The 20,795-nt window shown below is 35.1% G+C and overlaps 1 protein-coding gene across 5 annotated transcripts in view; it reads right to left on the bottom strand.

Annotated features, from left to right (window-relative positions):
• The window catches only part of LOC148949214 (cationic amino acid transporter 3-like), a 125,167-nt gene that overhangs the window by 88,487 nt on the left and 15,885 nt on the right, over positions 1–20,795 (bottom strand). For 4 of the 5 annotated variants that reach the window (XM_089093263.1, XM_089093260.1, XM_089093264.1 and 1 more), the window contains exons 2-5: positions 16,925–17,176; positions 13,750–13,878; positions 9,003–9,158; positions 4,553–4,657 (exon numbers count right to left, since the gene is read on the bottom strand). In XM_089093263.1, coding sequence (XP_088949389.1) covers positions 4,553–4,657; positions 9,003–9,158; positions 13,750–13,878; positions 16,925–17,165 — 631 coding nt within the window. In that variant the 5' untranslated portion in view covers positions 17,166–17,176. Of the gene's footprint in view, positions 1–4,552; positions 4,658–9,002; positions 9,159–13,749; positions 13,879–16,924; positions 17,202–20,795 lie in introns of all 5 variants that reach the window. The other variant, XM_089093261.1, reaches the window with a different exon arrangement.

Genomic DNA, 20,795 nt, shown 5'->3' with positions numbered 1-20,795 from the left:
TGAGAACACACGTGACAAAAAAATAAATCTTTCATTATCATGGTGGTTTTCGAGAGCGGATCCAGGATTTTTGTTCGGGGGGGGGGGGGGGTTTACCCGATTTTTCCCCGTGAACTTTGTGTAACATCCTGTTTTCTGGTAAGGTTTTGTCTTTACAGGCATTTTTTAAAAGAATTTTCGACTCAGTCAAAAATTTCGGGGGGGGGGGGGGGTTCAAACCGGGTACCTCCCCCTGGATACGGCCTTGGTGGTTTTGGTAGCAACACTTCATAGATTTAGGTGACACCTGGTCAGACATAAGCCTCGGTAAGCCAACTCTAAAATTGAGAAGTAGCAAAAAATATTTGGTGGAAAAAAGTCTGACACTAACTGCAGATATGAAAACGCTGGTTCCAACTATGCAAGTTCAAATAAGACTGAAGTCACACATTTAGGTACGAACACATGGATTTATTCCGGCGGGGAAACATTTCGGAGCCCCAGGCTCTGCTGTGTACGTGCCTCAACATTTTAAAAGAACTTTAGAAGAAAACCATCAAGCAAGTCAGCCAATTTCACTTCTTTGGTTAAAATCCTTCGCCTTTGGCTATAATCCTCTTTGAGTTAGAAATCATGTGTTTTTATTCCCTCCAAAATGTTTCTCCATCTTTCCATACGAGTTCTGCATAAAACAAGCCATCGTTGGCTACTCGTAACATTGCTAAACATAGCAAATCATTTTATGATGAGACTCCCAAAAATATTTTGGCAACCCTCCAGAAGACGACTAGTGCAACAGGATGTAGCTTCGCCAAAGAATAACTGACACCTTGAGAGAAAGGATTTAATGCGGTGTCCAGGGCCGTATCCAGGATTTTTGCTCGGAAAAAAACGAACAAAAAAAGTGTTTATATGCATTTTTGTACGTTTTTACGAGTCAAACATTTCTGGAGAGGGGGTGTCAAAACCCCTGCCCCCCCCCTGGATACGGCCTTAGCGGTGCCAATGGCTTTCCTAAAAAAAAAATGCAACCACTCACTTTTCCCATTTATATCCAACGCATGTTAAGGCACAAACGTGAAGACGTAGCTTCCTCTAATTACTTGGCAGATGAAACGCAGAGAAAAGAGCACTTGCAGAAGAGCTTTAGTTGGTGCTAAGCATTTATCAAGATGAATGCTTAGCATAGCATCAGGGAATGATGAAGGGGATGATCAAGTGACCAAAAGGCAATGTGTGCACGCTACTACTACAACTCCTATTTCTACTGCGACTACTACTAAGGCTAGGAATGTCGAGGTGAAAATTTCAGGGAATGTTGAGAGGAAAGTTGAAGTAAATCTAAAAGCACTATATGCATAGAGGTTGTTTAAAGGGCGTATCAGCTATATCTTAGGAACAGGATGGAGTACTTAGTTGTAATTTTCAGGGCACGAAAGGGGATGTGAAATTTTACATGAGTAGGCTCCTCGAACATGTTTAAATTTCGCCAAAAACCTAAGTTTCACCAAAGAATAATTTATACTTCTAGAAGAAAGGCTTGATGTGGTGTCAATGATTTTATTCCAAAACCGATTTTCTGATTTTCTTCTTGTCAAGGCAAACACGTGAACACATAGCTTGTCCTAATTTCTTTAAGGATGAAATGCCCAAGAACGAATACTTAAATGAACATCTTTGTTTGGAACCGTCCCCTGGGCGGTATATTCCATGGAAATCATCTATTAATCAGTATAGGAATTAATTAGTATAGTTAATAGTACAATTAAATAATATTAATTAGTATATTAATTAATAATTAGTATAGTCACTATATTTCCATTTTTCGAGTGACAGTTTTAGACATACTTTTTTCTAATTTTGGACATATCCTTGCATAAATTATTTTTAAGTTTCTATATGATGGGTGTTTTGCTCTCTTAGAAGTTGTGGAGTAAATAGACCTAGAGTATAAATAAGATCTAAGAAAGCCTACTGTGCTTTATACCTTTAGCTATAATTTTTATGATTCTATATCATGGGCTTTTTGCTATCTTAAAAAGTAGTAGAGTTGGGTTACTGAGACTTTCAGGAATGCACCCAGACCCTAAACTAATATGCCCTAAGAAGGTGTTTTGAAGTATAAACCCCCCCCCCTCCCCCGAGGACACATAAATTGTTGAACTAAGACAAACTATGTGTAACAAAAGTGAAATTTTCAGAAGGAATAACACCCAAGGTAAGTCTATTGGGCGTCATACCTTTGCTAAATTCTGAATTATAAGGTTTTAAATAATTTGGAAGAGTGTGTCTTAGATTCAAAACTAAATAAAAAAAACATGTTTTATCAACTGAAATTAAGGACCAAAATTAAAACTCAAAATGAAAAGATATTATTCTGTATAAAAAGGGGTTCCCTCTCCTCAATACCTTGCTTTTCACATTGAAGTTTTTAGCACTTTAAGAAATATTCCTATTCTCACTAAACGGCCCTTGTGTTTCAGGAGTCGTTCTTAAAGAAATTGGGACAAACAAGTTTGGGGAAAAAGGGGACATGGGAGGGGGACTAGTTGCCCTCCAATTCTTTCGGTCACTTAAAAAGGGCTCTATAACTTTTAACTTTCGTTCAAATGAGCCCTCTCCCGATGTTCAAGGACCATTGGTTCGATACGAATCTCCCAGGAAAAAAAAAAACGTATCCGTGATCTTTCTTCTCACAAAAAATACAAAATTCCACATTTTTAAAGATAGGAGCTTGATACTTCTACAGTAGGGTTTTTGGATACGCTGAATCAGATGGAGTGATTTTCCTTAAGACTTCTTGACTTTTAGGGGTAGTTTTAGGGGGGGTTTCCTTTTTGGAAAATCAGGCTAATTTTCCCAGGGTGAACCTTATATATTTGGAATCAACATAGTAAGCGGATTCTTTTGATATAAGGATATAAAAAATCCCGTTTTTTAGACTTTTGATTATTGAGCTGTGTAGCTCCTTACTTACAGCTCGTTACTACAAACTGTTTGAAAAACCTAAACATAAAATCCTACTCAAATCACCAGAATGGTAAACTGGTAACTGGAATAGTAAACTGGAACCGTAAGTTAATAAAAATTAGGTTCAAACCTCAATTAAAGAAACAATTTTTTTCAAAAGTTAAGACAAGTTTTCCATGCAATTTTTTAAGTCTTAGAGATAGGGAAGGAGCAGGGATAGGGCAACAGCAGGGAAGATACCTTTCAAAGGTGCAATTTAGGCTCTGAATTCGTTCCTAAGGCTCCAACTCCCCTAACGTAGCTAATTACTAAGATAGTAAAAAGCCCCTGGTCAGAATTTTAATATAATTTTTTTCTAAACATTTACAATTTATTTTGGTTTTTATTCTATTTGTGGAGCCCTAGCACTATTTGTCGGAACATTTTTTATGGTTGAGCTTTAGTAATTTATAAAGCTCCACTAAAAATTAATCTAAATACATTTTATGAAATAATAAAACCAAGGTTTACAAATGTAATATTACTAGCTAAATTGAACCACTTTCCCACACTTACTTCTTTATATATAAATTTATTGGATAACTTATGAACGAAAACTGATTTCCCTTTCTTCCTACAATATTATTTTCCTAAATATTTTCCATTTATTTTGGTTTTTACTCTATTTGTGGAGCCTTAGCACTATTTTTCGGATAAGAAATGGGGGTTGCTCTTTACAAGACAACCCTTTACGCTAGGATACCAAATATAGCCAACATTTTTATGGTTGAGCTTTAGTCATTTATAAAACTTTCTTAAAAATTAATCTAAATACTTTCTATGAAATAATAAAACCAAGGTTTACAAATGTAATATTACTAGCTAAATTGAACCACTTTCCCACACTTACTTCTTTATATATAAATTTATTGGATAACTTATGAACGAAAACTGATTTCCCTTTCTTCCTACAATATTATTTTCCTAAATATTTTCCATTTATTTTGGTTTTTACTCTATTTGTGGAGCCTTAGCACTATTTTTCGGATAAGAAATGGGGGTTGCTCTTTACAAGACAACCCTTTACGCTAGGATACCAAATATAGCCAACATTTTTATGGTTGAGCTTTAGTCATTTATAAAACTTTCTTAAAAATTAATCTAAATACTTTCTATGAAATAATAAAACCAAGGTTTACAAATGTAATATTACTAGCTAAATTGAACCACTTTCCCACACTTACTTATTTATATATAAATTTATTGGATAATTTATGAACAAAAACTGAGTTGGCTTTCTTCTTTCAAAGTTTTTGACAATTTTAAACAAAATCCCCAATTGTTTAAAAACATAATTATAATGAAGTTTTATAGGGAATCTATTTCAATGGGGGTGGCGTAGTCCCTAAAAACTGTACCTGTACCTGTACCTGTAAAAACTGTACCTGTAAAAACTGTACCAAAGGTTCGGTAGTTTTTAGTTTGCAGTCCATCTTTTTATTCTGAATTAATTTGTAGGTTATTGTTCAGCTATAGCTATCGCGATTAGGTAGGGCCATTGAGTATCCAGTCCATTGCAGATTGAATGCACCAAAAAGTTGTCAACCACAGAAAATAGTCTTACCAAAGAATAATCCAGCAATAATGACGAGTAAAACGTTAGCCAAATTAACGACAGTAAATACATTTGTGAAAAGTGATGATCCCTTCATACCAAACGCCAACAGTCCTAGAATTAAAGAGAAAATAGTTTAAAAAAGAACTACGATTGGAAAACCGTAAAACCCTGGAAAATACAGCATATTTGTTCATTTGATGTAATATCTTACGCAAGTACGCTGGGGGGAGGGAAGAGGATCTGAAAACTTAAGATATTGACCGCTAGCATGTGCTTTGCTCACTAAGGAAGCTTCCGCATATTCGTGTAAGCTGTCCAACGGTTTTTGCAAACAAGGTCGAATTTTTACATAATTCACAGCGAAAATTTATTCTTACTCACCCGGTCTACCAAAAGGTAAGGCTGAACGTACTCTTGGGATATATACATTAAACGGGAAACTGTTGCTCAATTTTACTAAATAATAATGTATTAAACACGAATCCCGCAAATTTTTAAATAGTTTAATAGATACATAAAAGTGGAAATCATATCAATGAACTGTTGATAAGCCTTAGAGGCATTTCCAGAGTTTAAACCCCACCCCCATACACACACACCACCGAAAATATTTCTCCATCTCGTAAATTGGTCTTTAAAAATTCAGGTAAAAAACTAAACCTTGGCACACATGTTTCACCGACGAAAAGATATCTAAAATTCAGAAAAAAACTTAAAAATCATTCTTGGTTTTAAAATAGCTTTTTTTACTTCCATGATAATAAGACATACAGACATTTTAGGAGCTTAGGACTAAAACCCTTCGTCTGATTGTCACCGTCACATTATTCCTCCCTAATAAGACAACGTACTACTACTACTGTAAGCTCTCTGCAGCACCAAGCCCCCCGAGGCTAACTTAGCTGCGCACACTCCTTCTCCACCCCAACGTACCCAAAGCTTCACTCTTTACCACCCTCCCATGGCAGTTCCAATTTCCTATAGGTTCTTCTTTATGGCAGATACTTATCAGATAGCCAAGCCAAGATACTAATCAGAACAAGATACTCAGATTTATTTAAAATAAATCTGATAATTCAGACCAAGAATAAGGTCTCACGTGACAGCCACACTGTTAATACAAAAAGTGATTGTTTAATTTGAGAAATTTCCTATTCTAAAAACGCATGTCTCCAAGCATCTACATAATAAAAAAATGTTCTTGCAGATCATTGATTCTTCAATGTTGAGAGTTAATTGAATGTTCAATCATTTAAAATGTATTGACTACTACTGAAAACAACTCACTTCAGTACCAAGGCACGCGAGATCAACACAGTTACGGAAGTTCCTCCCCCACCCTAATCTATTCAAAGCTTCCTTCTTTGAACCCCTGGCATTTACAAACTAGGTATTACAACAAGGCCGTACCCAGAGGGAGGGTTAGGGGGGTTTGAACCCCTCACAAAATGTTTTTTTGACTCGTAAAAACGTAAAAAAAATGGATATAGACAAATTTTGTTTGCATTTTTAACCCCCCCCCCCCCCCGAAAAAAATCTTTGAGCAAAATCCCCTCCGAAAAATATCCTGGGTACGGCCTTGATAGACTATCTAGAAAGAATGCTAACTAGAAAGAAATACTTCAAGAAAATCTCATTTTGACGAGATGGATATCATAATTGCTTAATGCAGCATTTATTTGTTGTTTTATATAGTGGTTTACTTTATATTCTTTTATTCCAATGACTTGACCTTGAATTACCAACCTCACACTATTTTGATTTGTTGTTATTTTTGTTCTAGTTTGTACATTGACTTGTTCATCTTAGCTCAAAGCTATTGAAACATATTGTTTTCTATTGAAGTCCTTAGCCAAAAAACTGGATGCCAGGCACAATTCGTACCAAATGCAACGAAAAACACTATTTACAAAATTATCACGTTTACAAAATTATCACTTAGCTCCATGCCAGGCTTTCACACCGTATTTTCTCATACAACACTGCGCCCTTATAATTAATAATTAAAATTAATTTTAATTATTAATTTTAGAGACCGGCTGCATCTAAATACGAAAAAAAAAATATGTGAAAAGCTTCCCAGTGCGTGCTTTAAAATTCAACATAGGTGGTGACTTTTTGCGCTTCAGTGCGAAACCTGACATCAAAATTGCGGACCTACTGAGAATAAAGCATTAATAATTAGACTGTCGTCTTCTTTAGGGTGCCCTAAAAGACTTTTCTTAGAAAAATTATGCTCTCTATATTTTTGCTTTTTTAGGTCCAAAATAGCAAAATGTATCGTCTGAAAAGTCTACTTCTAGAAGAAGGTTTTCCTGTAGGACAGAAAAACTAAAGAAAATATAAAACTAAACAAATACAGATTAAAAAATACAAATACAGAATCCAAATATACCTCTTTTAGAATCTACAATAAACTAGAATACAATTAATCAAAACAACATAAAAAAAATATTAAGAAAATCAACTTAATTATTTAGTCATGGAAAAATCCTTCGGTTTAAAATTATTGCTGTTCGTCTACCTTCGGGCGTTAACTGTTTCATCAATTGGTCCATTTTCCAAAATGATATTATAAATTGAAACAATATGTAGAATAGCCATATCTTTTTTTATTGCTAAATCTAAAAACACCTGTTTTTTCCTATATCCTTTATTTCCCATTCTATAATTCATTTATCATTAAAAATACCAGTCGTTAAAAATATCATTAGAAATAACAGTAGCGTCAAACGAAGCCATGCTACATATGACGACCACATAAGAAAAAAAGCAAGGCTCAAAAAAACAAAAGCAGACTTACTGAAAGTAAGGAAAAGGCTTAGAGTTCTCGGCCTTGAGGAAGCTGTGACTTCATTGAATAATAAAGTTAAATCAATGTAAACAAAAATGGCGTATATAGGAAGATAAAAAAAAATGTGGAAAGATCAAATGAAAAACATAAAAGATAGACAGTGAGTCATCTCTGGCACCCTCTGCTAGTGCATATTGTATATTTGAGTCTATACATAATGTAAATATGGACTTGCTATATTGATAATTCAAGTGGTATTTCTATTTATTTGTAATTTTAGATGTTTTACTTTCTGTTTTTCTTTTTACTTTCTGTTTTTCAATTTACTTTCTGTTTTTTTTCGCAAACCACTAGCCAGAAACACTTTTCTCTGGCGGGCTGGATTCACTTTCCAAGCCTAGCCAATGCGTGTCTTCTCGTGAATAATAGTCTGGCGGTTTTCCTCTAGGCGCGAATAATGGAAAGCCGGGGAAAGTTTCACTTTACAGCTCGCGAAAAAAGGCCTTATATGTCGGGAAACAACTTTCGCTAGTTATAGTTTTGCACTATTTAATGATGGAAAAAAACTTTCTTCAAGGTTCAAATCATGAGTAACCATATTCTCCGTATAAAATTTTTTGTCTCCTTTTGACTGTGTTTGACTCCTTTTGTCTCCTAATCAACTTGATTGAATGGCTCGTGCAAAACAAGTTATCTGAGGAATCAAAATGACTCCAAATCAAGTAGTTTTAAGAGAAAATCTTTCAACCAAAGTTGTTATTATTGTTTTCTTTACTACTGTTGAATTACATCTATAATTATGAACTGGTTTGCTAAAATTCGAAAAAATAAATTATGTTCTCTTTACTCAAATAGTAAAACTAATTACTAAAATTAGTTTTACCAGTAAATTTAGTAACGAAAATAAACTAATTTTTTAGGTAGTGTTGTTTTTTTTCTAATTGAACAGTAAATTTGAGTTTTGTTTTCTTAAATGTATTCCGTAAATTTTGATAAGTAGTTCCAGATATAGATATGCATTCTCTTTTCCTTTCTTCAAGAATGAAACTTAAATGTCTATGAACCTATCCAAAAACATGGAACCAAGCTGAACTATGAAAAAGATCGATGAGATCTTTATCTAGCTACTTCATAACAAGATAAAAAATTCAATCTTTTAAAACTGATTTTACACTTAAGTGGTGTGGGTAGAGCCCCAAGACATCCCAACTATTGGCTACGTCCATACCCTGTCTACAACGTCACTCGCTTCCTTATACATATACCTTGCATACGTACAGATAAGTGAGGTAACATTTTTACAAAAAAGGGAGGAGGGTGGACCAAATAATTTTCGGATTCGATCCGACAACTATCGTTGATCTTTCTTTAGATTCGACTCTAGATTTCGATTATTCGAAAATTATCGAACCTAGACGTTGCTCGGATTCAATTTTGCCAAGAGTTCTACATACTTCTGGAGCAGGGGGTTCAATTATAGATTACGGATACTATTAATTTTTCATCAATAAAAAAAAACCTCAAAATTTCACGGGGTGACTATCAGTCCCCCACATATCTGTAGGGAGAGTCTGAGCCGCAAATCCCCATGGCTTTACCACAATCCTAATATTCAACACCAAGTACTTCTGATACACTTTTATGTACAAAGATTAATCTCACCTGATAGCACTACAGTCACGGAAAATGCAAACCAATCAACATATGGTCCGAGTCCAGGTGCGTCTATTGGGAATACATCAAGAAAGGCGTTGGACATTGATTTATTGACGAGTTTGTCGAAGTTTTCACTAAATGATTTCGCTACACTTGCCGTTCCTAAATAATAACAAAAATAATAATAAATCAGCATCTTTATCTTAAGGTACTGATTTTCCACAGAGGTGGAAAATGCAAGGCAGGTTATAATCAGTCCCGCCAGGAAATTTATTTGGGATGGCAAATACTGCTAGGAACTTAGTTTTCAGCTATTTTAAATGGTGGTATTTTTTTTTTTTTTTATCTATACGATGTACTTTAAAGTACCTTACTTTAGTTGAAAAACCTTTTCTATTTGTTTAATTACATTTTATGAGAATGTAAAGTTTTATGAATACAATACTTTTGGTAACACAGAAAAACGATCAATATTTCAATGATATCTGTTTGCATTTTGTTTGGTAATCAAACAGTTTGTGTTGACGAACTATAACTAAGGAGCGACGCAGCTCAATTGTAATTAAAACTGAAAAAAACGGAATTGTAATATCAATAAATATGTAGAAAGGATTGACTTATTATGCTGATTCCAAATATATATTTTATTAAGTTTAGTTCTACCCATAAAAAGCTACATGCCTGAGAAAATTTGTCTGATTTTTGAAAAAAGGGAGAAAGACCCCCACGAAGTCATAGAATTTTTATGAAAATTACACCATCGGATTCAGCGTGTGAGTCGAGAGAGGGCTGATTCTAACGGAAATGAAAAGTTCTAGTACCCTTTTAAAGTGACCAAAAAATCTGGAGGGCAACTAGGCCCCCTCCCACGTCACTTTTTTACCAAAATCGTCAGATTAAAATTTTGAGATATATTTTTTCTTCAGCATAGTTGAAAAGCCCAATAATTATGTCTTTAGAGATAAAACGAGCCCTTAGAGCTCCTGGTGAAAGTTTTTCAAGTTATAAAATTTACCTATTGCTTTGTTTATTACTTGGAAGTATGCATACATTTTCCGAGTGGGGAGAGAAGGATGAATTTTCTGCTGGAAGGATTTTGCACGAACTTTCCATGGAGAGGGAAGATCCCAGGGCGTGAAATTTTCAGGGAAAATTTTGCACTTGGTGAATTTGCAAGAATTTATATACGAAATTTCTTTATATGTCTTGCTTTTTCTTTACCGATTCAATTTTAGCCGTGGAAATGTTAAGCGTAATTGTCCGGGGTAAATTTTCGCCAGGATTGAATTGCCCAGATGATATTTCTGTGGAAAAGGGGATTTTTTCGTGGAGTAGGAGCCAAGTATCCTGGCGTTATTTAAAAAACGATCAGAAATTAAATAATTTTTTTTCATGTGAAAGTAAGGAGCAACATTAAAACTTAAAGAAACAGAAATTATTATGTATATGAGGGGAGTTACCCCCTCCTCAGAACCTCACTCTTTACACTAAAGTTTAAATTTTGTCCCAATCCTTTAAAAACAACTCCTGAAACACAAGGGTCGTTTGATTAGAACAATAGGTAGCTTTTTTTAAAGGGCCAAAAAACTAGGGTGAAGAGCGAGGTGTCGAGGACGGGGGAAACTCCCCTAATATACGTAATAATTTTTGTTCGTTTTCAGTTTTAATGCTGCTCCTTACTTTCAGTTGAACAGACTAGTTGTTTTTTTTATTTAATGAAGCTTAGAGAAAAACATTTATCTAAAAGCAATGGAAAAAGTATGTCGATTAAAGTAAAAGTATATAAAAATGAAAAAAAGTAATTAATTACAAAAAAACACAAACTAATAGCCTACTTACAAAAATTAAGATATAAACTCCCAGCATTCAGTTCTGTTGAGTAATACCGAAGCATTGGACGGATATTGTTTTTAACAATATCGACAGATGTGAACTTGGTTATCAAACACCAAAATATCTAATAACTTTAGACTCAATTGTTTATAAAAAGTAAAGCATTATCAAAGTAGTTTGTTCAAAGTAAAACATTAAAACTAAAATTAAGAAAATCAAATAACAATTTTTAATTCAACATTTTTAGAATACCAAAAACCAATAGGTTTGACACCTTTATACTTCATAAGTGTAAAAAATTAAATCTTTTTCAAAGTGACAACTAGATAAATACAATCACTTCTGGGAATAAAAAAATAACAAATGATAATGGAATACAAAAAAACGTATCCACTTAGGGGGAAAATACAGAGGGTTCCAGAACTCCATTTGGACGAACTATTTCTGATTACGATAGCTTTATAAATCAGCGCATGAGTACTCTGACAATGCAATCAAAAGTTGACGCTATATTTTTTACTAACATTGCTCATTGTTAAGTTGTTTTCCTTCTGTTTTTTATAATTAAACGAACTTTCTTGTGTACTAATAACTGCACTAATTACTCATAAACAAATATATATTTAGGACCACCATAAAAAGCTGATTCTTTGATTGAATGTTATCAATAGTTAGGCTCTTACACTTTCGTTATTGACAAGGATCGTTATTTACTTACCATTCATTACTATGAAGAACTGGATTTCTTTTTTGTTACTCCAACCAAATCATACAGAAGAAATGTACTTAGAAAACTGGAAAGGGGTCACTCAGTCACAAATTAGAACTTATATTTTCCTTATTAAGGGTCAAAATCTATTGGCAGGCAGCCAACAATGGCGCAACACGCAATTCCGCTGTCTGTAGAAAAAAAATTCCCAATTGTTTCTACTTGTAATTGATTGTTTAACAAGAAATCAGAATAAATTTGGCAAGGAGTTTATCAGTTTTTGTTTTTTTTTTGTCGTTGGACGCCGTCGGTGTCAGATATCGATGGTGGACGAGGAAAAATCGATTCTGCATTTCGGTTTTGGCGACAACCAATCAAAACATCGCTCTATAGCTGACTCCGAAAGACTTGTGTTGGTCCAAGAACTATTAAGATGGACATCGTATATTTGTAAGTCATCGGCCAAAGAACAGCTCACGGACTAAATACAATTTTTTTCAAGGACTAAATTCAAGGACTAAATACAATTTTTTCCCTCCCCTTAACAGTATGAAATAAATAAAGATATGAGGATTTTTTCTGTTCGCAGTCGAGGCGTCTTTATTATTTAAATTTTTGAGTTGCCAAAAAACCTTAACGACGTAGGTCAAAATTCTTTAAAACACTAAAGTGGACTAATTTAATTTCTGGACAGTCACAAATTGTAAAACAATCTTAATATGCTAACGTCTAAAATAAAAAATGAATATGATTTTGAAAAAGATTTTCCAAAATATGAAAAAGATAAGATATTGGACTTTGTTTCAAATGTTTCATCAGTAATTTCCCGTTTATTTCAATCAAAAAATATAAAAAAATTTCTAAGAAAACAAACTAAGGCAAAAACATGCTTCGAGATAACCAAATTTTTTGTAATTACAAGAAACATAAAATCTATTTAAAAAAAACACACGTGATCCTTCAACATAGACGAGCAACGGATTTCTACCAGTTAAAACAAAAATCACGCATCTAGGATAATAAATAAGCTTCTATGCTTCACAAGTCAGTCTAGATGAAACATTTATTTCACTTTATCTCCAACCCAGTGGCAGATCCAGGGGGCGAGGGGCGCTCCCCCCTAACTTAGTCTAAAGCAGTGTAATTTACTTAATTAACGCAAGTTTACGTTAAATAAACTTGCTCCTAACGTAAGTTTATCGGATCAACTTATTTTACGCCACCCCCTAAAAAAATCCTGGATCCACCCGTGCTCCAAACAGAACCAAGATTTCCAAATCGGGAAATCGTTTTACATAACGGGAAGGGGAGGGGGACGCAAAAGCCATCATCCTCATTATCCCGCGCCCATTTCATAAAATTAGCAAATTTATTTATTTATTTGACACAGCCGCACCTCCTCCGAATTATGTTCATGAGTATCATAAGTACCTGATTGGTGATAAACTAATATTTCTGAAATGGATTTTTCAGCCAGGCTGACTTAGAAATCATGGAACTTTATTCCTCATCCGAGTTGCATGAATTAAAACTCAATATGTCCTTCAGCAACCCCCATCAGTATGCCGAAGGTCGTATCCTGAGTATATGATTTGAACCCCCTACCCTGAAATTATGTCCGACTAGTAAAAACGTTAAGAAAATGCATATAAGCAAATGTTGATTCATTTTTTTTGCACCCCCGAACAAAAACATGGATACGCCCTTGAGTATGTCCCTTTATCAAAAGGTATTCAGATGTTTTATCTACTTTTTTTGTTGCTTTTGTTTGTTTGTTTTTTTTTCACCCAAAATAAACCTATTGCAAAAAAAATTCCTCGATTTAGTTCTTAAAAATTCATTCCGACAAAAATTACAATTACGTCGAAAAAAGTAGAGCTACACTACTTTGGATAGGCAGGGTCAATTTGCAGCTGATAATGCAAGGAAAATCAACTGATATCTAAAAAAAGCATATTATTTTAATTTTAAAATTGTAAAAACTAATTTTTGGCAATGTATATCAAAGTTCATTGACGCTTTAATGAAAAATTTAACAGCTTATTCCTTAAGACATAAGGATAACAAAAGTGAGGTAGCATTTAGTGAAATGTTCAAATAACCAAGAAAAAAACGCAAGAAAAAGAAAACATAGTAGTTGATTTGATTATACGATAGTGAACATAAAGAATACATTTCCAAGAAAAAAAAACAGATTTCAATGAAACTTACCAATGAGGTACTCAAGAACTAAGTTCCAACCAATGACGAAAGCCATGAGCTCGCCAACCGTCACATAACTGTAGACATAGGCAGAGCCAGCTTTTGGCACCCTAGCGCCAAACTCAGCATAGCAAACGGCTGAAAAAAAAGAAGATGAAATAGATAACCTACTATTTAACATAGCCTCTACGTCAAGATATAAAGTTCCTGATTTCGATACAGTAGCACCAATTTACGAAATGTAAAGGGGCAGGGATTTATACCCTCTGCCCCAATTGGTGCCCTTGTTTCGATAGGAAAAAATGTGTCCTTTTTTTCGTAATAGTAGTGTTTTCTTTTGTACTTTTGTACATATGGGGGAGGGGCTATAATAAGTAGTACAAGTACTTACAGCCAAAATGTCAATGTTCTTACGAATTTCATAAAATTCCGTATATGTTCCATAATCCTCTCATTTAAGGGAGGAGGAACGATTTACCGGGAAGAATTTAAGGGAGGAACGATTTAAGGGAGGAGGAACGATACAAATTCCAGAGGACTGCTTTTTGCCGCATTGTCTCAGTTTTAATGTCTTTCCTATTTACACATTTTTTTCTGCTTAATGCTTTTATTGATTATATTGGTTTATGAATGTTTGTCTTTAACGTTGGACAATTTTATAAAAATCCGCTAATGGGACAAGTACTCAGGGAGCACCCCCTTCGAATAAATTCTCAGGTAGATGCCTACCTTATTCTGGAAACTATTCTTGAAATGCTATTTTAATTTTGCTCATTCCTAATATGGAAAAATTACGATACTTAAATTTTAATTTCATGAGCATATATGTTTTTTTAAGCCAGAGTGACTCGCCGCCTGAAACGCACCTATAGTAATTGTGTGGCATAAGGCCCATAAAGCAAATTATAATTTCGCTATCTGAAGCCACCCAAGCTGCTCGGCTCATTTCATCCTGGTGCAGCAAAACAAAAGAATAAAAAAATTCTTTACTGAAATTTCCGACAGCAAGAAACCTTTCAATTAAATCAAGATAAAAATCCAAAGTCAAACTAAACATATTTCAATACACTCCAATATACTGCTAGTCTTCAGCGTTCTGATTGGTACACTAAAAAAAACAAAAAAGAAATAACTAAATTATTTACAATTGTTTGATTTTTGGGTAAGAGCTACCAAGGGGTTATATACTTTTGGAAATTGCGTACACCCAGTGGCGTGTGTCAAGCTTGTTAAAAGTATTCAAAGCGTGGCGGAACTGTACCGAGCGTTGTGAGGACTGCGTCACGCTTGGCGGAACTATGCGACGCACAGGGCGCTCCGAGATATACACCAGGCGGCAGAAAGTGTATGAAACCTTGACTGAGCTTAGTTTTCGCGTAATTTGATCCAAAGCTTTCTGTTCTGCTATTAATGGATCAAGAGATTCAGTTCGGATACCTCCTTTATTATACTCTACCTCCTTTATTATACTCTACCTATTATACTCTAATACCTCCTTTATTTTTACTCTTATTGGCCTTGACTTATTATCAATATACACAAAAATATCTAGGATTTTGTTGTCATGATGATTTGCTAAATTAGTGTCAAGAACTACAATCAGTCCATCATTTTATCAGCTAGAAATTGAAATTTCTAAAATAGAAAGCTAAGCTTAGTAATCTCCAGCCTTTTAATAATATCTCCTAGTTCATAAATTATTTTATCAATTTAAAGAATAGGAATTGTGACCATTTGTCTAGAAACGATAATGTTAAGATGTTTACACAGACAAATCGGTGAAATCTAACCTTTGATATGTTCGTGCTTTTGCACAGAATTTTGTAAAGCACTTGATTGATACGTGCTTGATAGAAGAAACAGATATATAAAGGTATCTTATTCATACACATTCCTTCCAGCATATTTTCAGTTACGAAGACATGTGCATTATCCCATGATATTAGTCAGATGGGTGCCCTCTCGCGGACAAATTTTAATTCTAACTAATTTTTTTCTGATTTTCGATCTCCTCTCATAGTAGGATTCTCCACCATAGGAGCTGGGGCTGTTTGCTCATTATTACTGGTGTTCTATTCATTAGCAACAGAATAATCCGTATATCATTCCAAGCATGGGCGCCCATAGGGGGGGGGGGGGCAGAGGGGGGCTCCAGTCTACCCATCCCCCCTGGCTGAATGATGGTGCCTTATATTTTTATATTTTTGTTTCAATATTTCTATTATACAGCATTGGAAGTGCCGATTAGACCAGCTAAGCCCCCCCCCCCCTAAAATTCAGTTTATGGGCGCCAATGATTCCAAGAAAGAAGTTTGAATTTATGGAAGCCAGCATAAATAAACTTGCTTTACTTGTTGCTTCGCATAGACACCTTTTTCTATAATTTTATTAGATCTTTCCCATTAAAAAAAAATTCGCGACTCCGCCCCCCCCCCATTTTCAGAGGCATGTGTATCTAGAACTAATTTATATATTCATTTTGTCTCTCTTCTCACTCTCTCCTTCTGCCTTTCTCTGAAAAATAATCGCAGCGCCAAACGGTCTGAGGCACGAAACGGTCCTTTTTTTAATCTTAGTTCCTGGAGTACCGTATATATAGTCTAAAATATCTCTCATGTTTCGAAGATTATTATACAAAATTTTTTCATTTCTAGTACGAATAAAATACTTAACAAAATAAATCCCTTCTAAAAGCTGACGGAAATACAACAATTAGGAACACGATGAAAACAGCCTCAAAGACGCGACGCGTTCAACAGTTGACCTTGGAGGGCGACGAACATAAATAAAAAACGGTTGAGATAGGTAGGACAAGTTCTGCCGATGAAGGATGACAGATTGCCAAAGATAGTCCTTGTCGGCCAAGCGTCTAGGGGTAAACGAAAAACAGTTCATCCTCGAATGGGGGTGGGAGAATGCCCCAAGGAAAGATTTAAGGGAAATGGGAATTTCTTGGGGGAGTGCAAACAGCGGGGCTTAGAATTAGGATGGAGGAGGAGCGTGCGTAGCTGTGTTGGCCTCGGGCGGCTCGGTGCAGCACTAAGTTGTTGGTAGTATCTTTTTTAACGATAATTCTTGATATGTCTGTAGTTTAAAGTATCTCTCATGGTTCAAAGATCATTTCATTTTATTTTTTTCATTTAAAAACCATGGAGAATTTACCTTACAAAAGAAAAAAAGTCACCTGCAAAAGCAGAAGCAAATGCGGCAATCAGGAACGAAATACAGACAGCAGGTCCAGCATTATTTTTCGCTACTTCTCCAGCAAGAACATATACTCCTACGCCGAGGGTGGAGCCAACACCAAGAAAAACTAGATCAAAAGCTCCAAGTACACGGGCTAATTTAGGTCCACCGTGTTCATTCAAATTTTCATCCAATCCATGCGTTTTTCGCCGTGTAAATCTTTGAAGAAAGAGTGCCATCTAACTTTGCGCTAAAAAACAGCAAAATCACTTGAACTGAAATGTAAAATATAAGGACTGACATTCAGAATTCTACCAATTTTTAAGATACAATAGATTATGCTTACTTAGAATCGTAAATAAAAAGAGAATAATACCTTATAAAAAGTAAAAGGTATGTTTATATTGTGTTCTTCGTCATGTAAATGTTTGAAAAAAAACAAAAACATCTTACTATGACCTAAAATGAAGTTGTACTTGCTTACACAAATAAGAAACCTAATAGCAGATGATAGATGATAAGTTAACAAAGATCAATAAATAACCATACTAAGAGAGTGCGAGTATATATCTGAGCAGACGCTTGGGGCTCCGTAGACATAATTCAACTTGACGTATTTCTCCTGCTGGTGGTCCAGCGCAGAGAGAGAAGCCACACGTCGCCTCCAGTCCAGACGGTATTGTGCTAGCATGATAGCTTCGACTGGGATGCTACTGATCAATGGCAGGAAGTGAGCAAGGCTGTCCCTCCATCTAAAATGAGGTCTTCCACGCGGCTGCTTTCAGCCGTGTGTCGAGGGATCAAAGTTAGAGACAATTCTGGCTGGCGTTTCTTCTGGCATGCGGGCTAGGTGGCAGAACCACTGAAGAGTTTGTGCAGCAATCTGACGTGCGTTGGGTGTCTGGTTGGTAAGTGGCAGCGGTTGGGTATTCGAGACAAAGTCACACCACTTAATCCCTTCAATTTGGTTAAAATACTCTTGATAATAACCGATTAAATAAAATTAATATACTTTCTGAGGTAAAAACTGTCAGTTGATGTCAAGGCCGTACCCGAAGGGGGGTTAGGGGGATTTGACCCCCCACCCCGAAATGTTTGTCTGACTCGTAAAAACGTAACAAAATGGATATAAACAAATTTTGTATGCGTTTTTTTAGGTTTTTTTGGGTAGCCCCCCCCCAATTTTTTTTTTAGTAAAACCCCCTCCGAAAAAAATCCTGGGTACGGCCTTGGTTGATGTAGGTTACAGATTTGAGCAGCCTTTCGAGGCCCTTTTCAGTCATGATTCATTCCCCGAACGAGTAACACCTTAGGCGCTCCGTGCCTGCGGTAGTTTTGGCTGAAGAGTTAAATAGCTTGTGAGATTAATGTTTTGAATTGATGAAAGAAAATTTTTTGGTGTGTGATTATTGCTTTGAACTGAAGAATTGCATGGAGTAAAAGAGGATTGGATTTGAGTCATTATAAACAGAGCCTTTGATTACCGACGTTGGAAAAGGTGTTTGACGTGCCAAACGGCTAAAAGCACTGCACGCTAGCAACATCGTGGATAAACAATCGTTGCCGGCTGAGGTAAGACTATTTGTCCATTTTTTTAATTGCTGCTTATTCATGGGGCGAAATAAAAGAAACCGTAAAGAAGTCTCATTCGAAGAGGATCAAAATGATTATTCGTCATCTTCACCTAAGGAGGGAGAAACTTTGTCAATTTCGACGCTGGCTCGGAGATTTTCTGAAATTCTAACTATAGTGAAAGACAATGGAAAAAAGCTTGACGGTATCACGGACCAGTTCAAATCTCTGGAAACCCGGGTCAAATCGCTTGAGGAAGCGCTATCTGGCCAATCGCAGAAATTTTCGACGATCCAGACCCATGTGGCGGCTACTGAGAATGAAATAATAAATGTAAAATCACAGATTAGTGTTGTTACAGCTGAGTCAGTGTTTCTCCGTGAAGAAAATAATCAGTTGAAAAATCGGTTAATGCATTGCGAGTATAGAATGAATGAGAAAAATATAGTGGTTTGGAATGTACCTTGCGATAATAAAGAGGAAGCTAAAGCGATTTTCAAAACTTTTTGTTAAGAAGGACTAGGTGTAAACTAGACCCAATAATTTGCTTTTAAAGAATTAAAAAAATAGCGTAGATATTTTAAAGTTACTGTTCGGTCTAAAGAAGAAAAAATAACGATTCTGAAACAGAGTAAAAAACTTAAAGGAAAGACTGTTTGCGGTCATAAAGATATTTATCTTAGTGATGATGCTCCAACGGCAGTGAGAGATATTAGAAAACGGCTGATTGAAAAAAGATCAAAGCTTGCTGATTGTGGTATTCAAGCATGGGTAACAAAATAGGTTCCACCTCTCCTTTGTTTTGATCGGCCAAATGGCCTGCGTGTTGCTTTCTCCGTGAATGACGTGATTCCTGAATTGTCAGTGCCGATAAATCCTCGAGGTGGGCCTATGCAATGCTAGGCGGGTTGTCATATTTATATTTATATTAATTATTTTAGTTTAATATGGTTTTGAGTTATTATTTTGTTGTGCTTTTACTTCTTTGTTTTTTTTTGTGGTAGCATATTGATATGAAGTAATGTTGTCTCGTGTTTTTTTATCTTCTTTTTTTTAAAAAGATGTTGTGGATGGAATAATGTAAAAAAAAAAACAAAATGAGAAAAAGTATTAATGGTGTATAATGTATAGCGCGGTGCGGAGCGTACCGGGCTGTGATTGGAGTTCTTATGGATTGGTCTTGGCTTTCAGTGATACTAGGCCTGGAAACAGTAGTAGTGTTTTTTGGTTTTGATGAAGATATTTATGTTTCTAAATTAAAAGTTGCGCAGATTAGTCGTACTGAGGGAAAACGACTTGGAATGGAGATTACTTTTGTTTTTTTTTTTTAATTGTTATTTTTTATTATGGTTTGCTGGTCTTTTAGGGCATGGTGTGGTTTCTCTTAACGTGGGGTTAATATTTGATAATGGATAGAGATAATCGTGAAATTCCATCATCAAGGTTAAAAGAATTTGAGCGGAATTCTCTTTCATTTCAGTCAATTTTTCAAACTATTGTAGCTGGTGATGATGAAGATACTTCTAGTAATTTTGATATCCCAAAAAATCAATATATATTTATGAATGAGCTGGTAAGAAAAAATGTAAATACAAGTAGGATGTCGTTTTGGAATTGCCGGGGTTGGAGGACTGCGCAGGATGTGATTGAAACTTTTTTGTCGGATTCAGATAAAGATATATTAGGCCTATGTGAAACTTTTTTAGATGATTTTTCAATTGAAAATATACATGTAAAAGATTACCAATTTTTTCACATCGGTCGGAAAAGACAAAAACAAGGGGGTCTAGGTGTTTTGATTAAAAATTGCATACCAGCACGTATAAGGATTGATTTTTTGCCAATGAATATTGAAATGATTTTTGAATCTTGTGTAGTTGAATGCTCTTTTCCAAATAATCGTAAGTTTTTAATTGCAGTTATTTACCGTACTCCGTCATCCAGCCAGATAGAATTTAAAAATCATTTTGAAAGTATGTTGGATAAATTAGCTAGTCTTAATACTCCTTATTTAGTTATGGGTGATTTTAATATTGATTTAATGAAACTCCTATCTGCAGATCAGAATAGAATAGATAGAAATATTTTGCAGTTTTTGGAGGGCCCACTATCGTATGGACTAAACCCCGTATGTTTTGTGCCCTCTAGAATAGCTGATACATCATTTTCACTTATTGATAATATTTTTTCACCTTATAGTGCTGTTAATACATTTATTATTCCTGATGATTCATCTGACCACTGTATAATTATGTCTGATTTTCTTATAAATTTTCTGCATAATAAAAAAAAATCAA

The sequence above is a fragment of the Artemia sp. Qi Xiang Cuo genome, chromosome 8 (assembly GCF_049724085.1).
Source record: "Artemia sp. Qi Xiang Cuo chromosome 8, ASM4972408v1, whole genome shotgun sequence".
NCBI lineage: Eukaryota > Metazoa > Arthropoda > Branchiopoda > Anostraca > Artemiidae > Artemia > Artemia sp. Qi Xiang Cuo.
The sequence above is the reverse complement of the archived record's forward strand: the minus strand, read 5'-3'. Positions and strand labels throughout refer to the sequence as shown.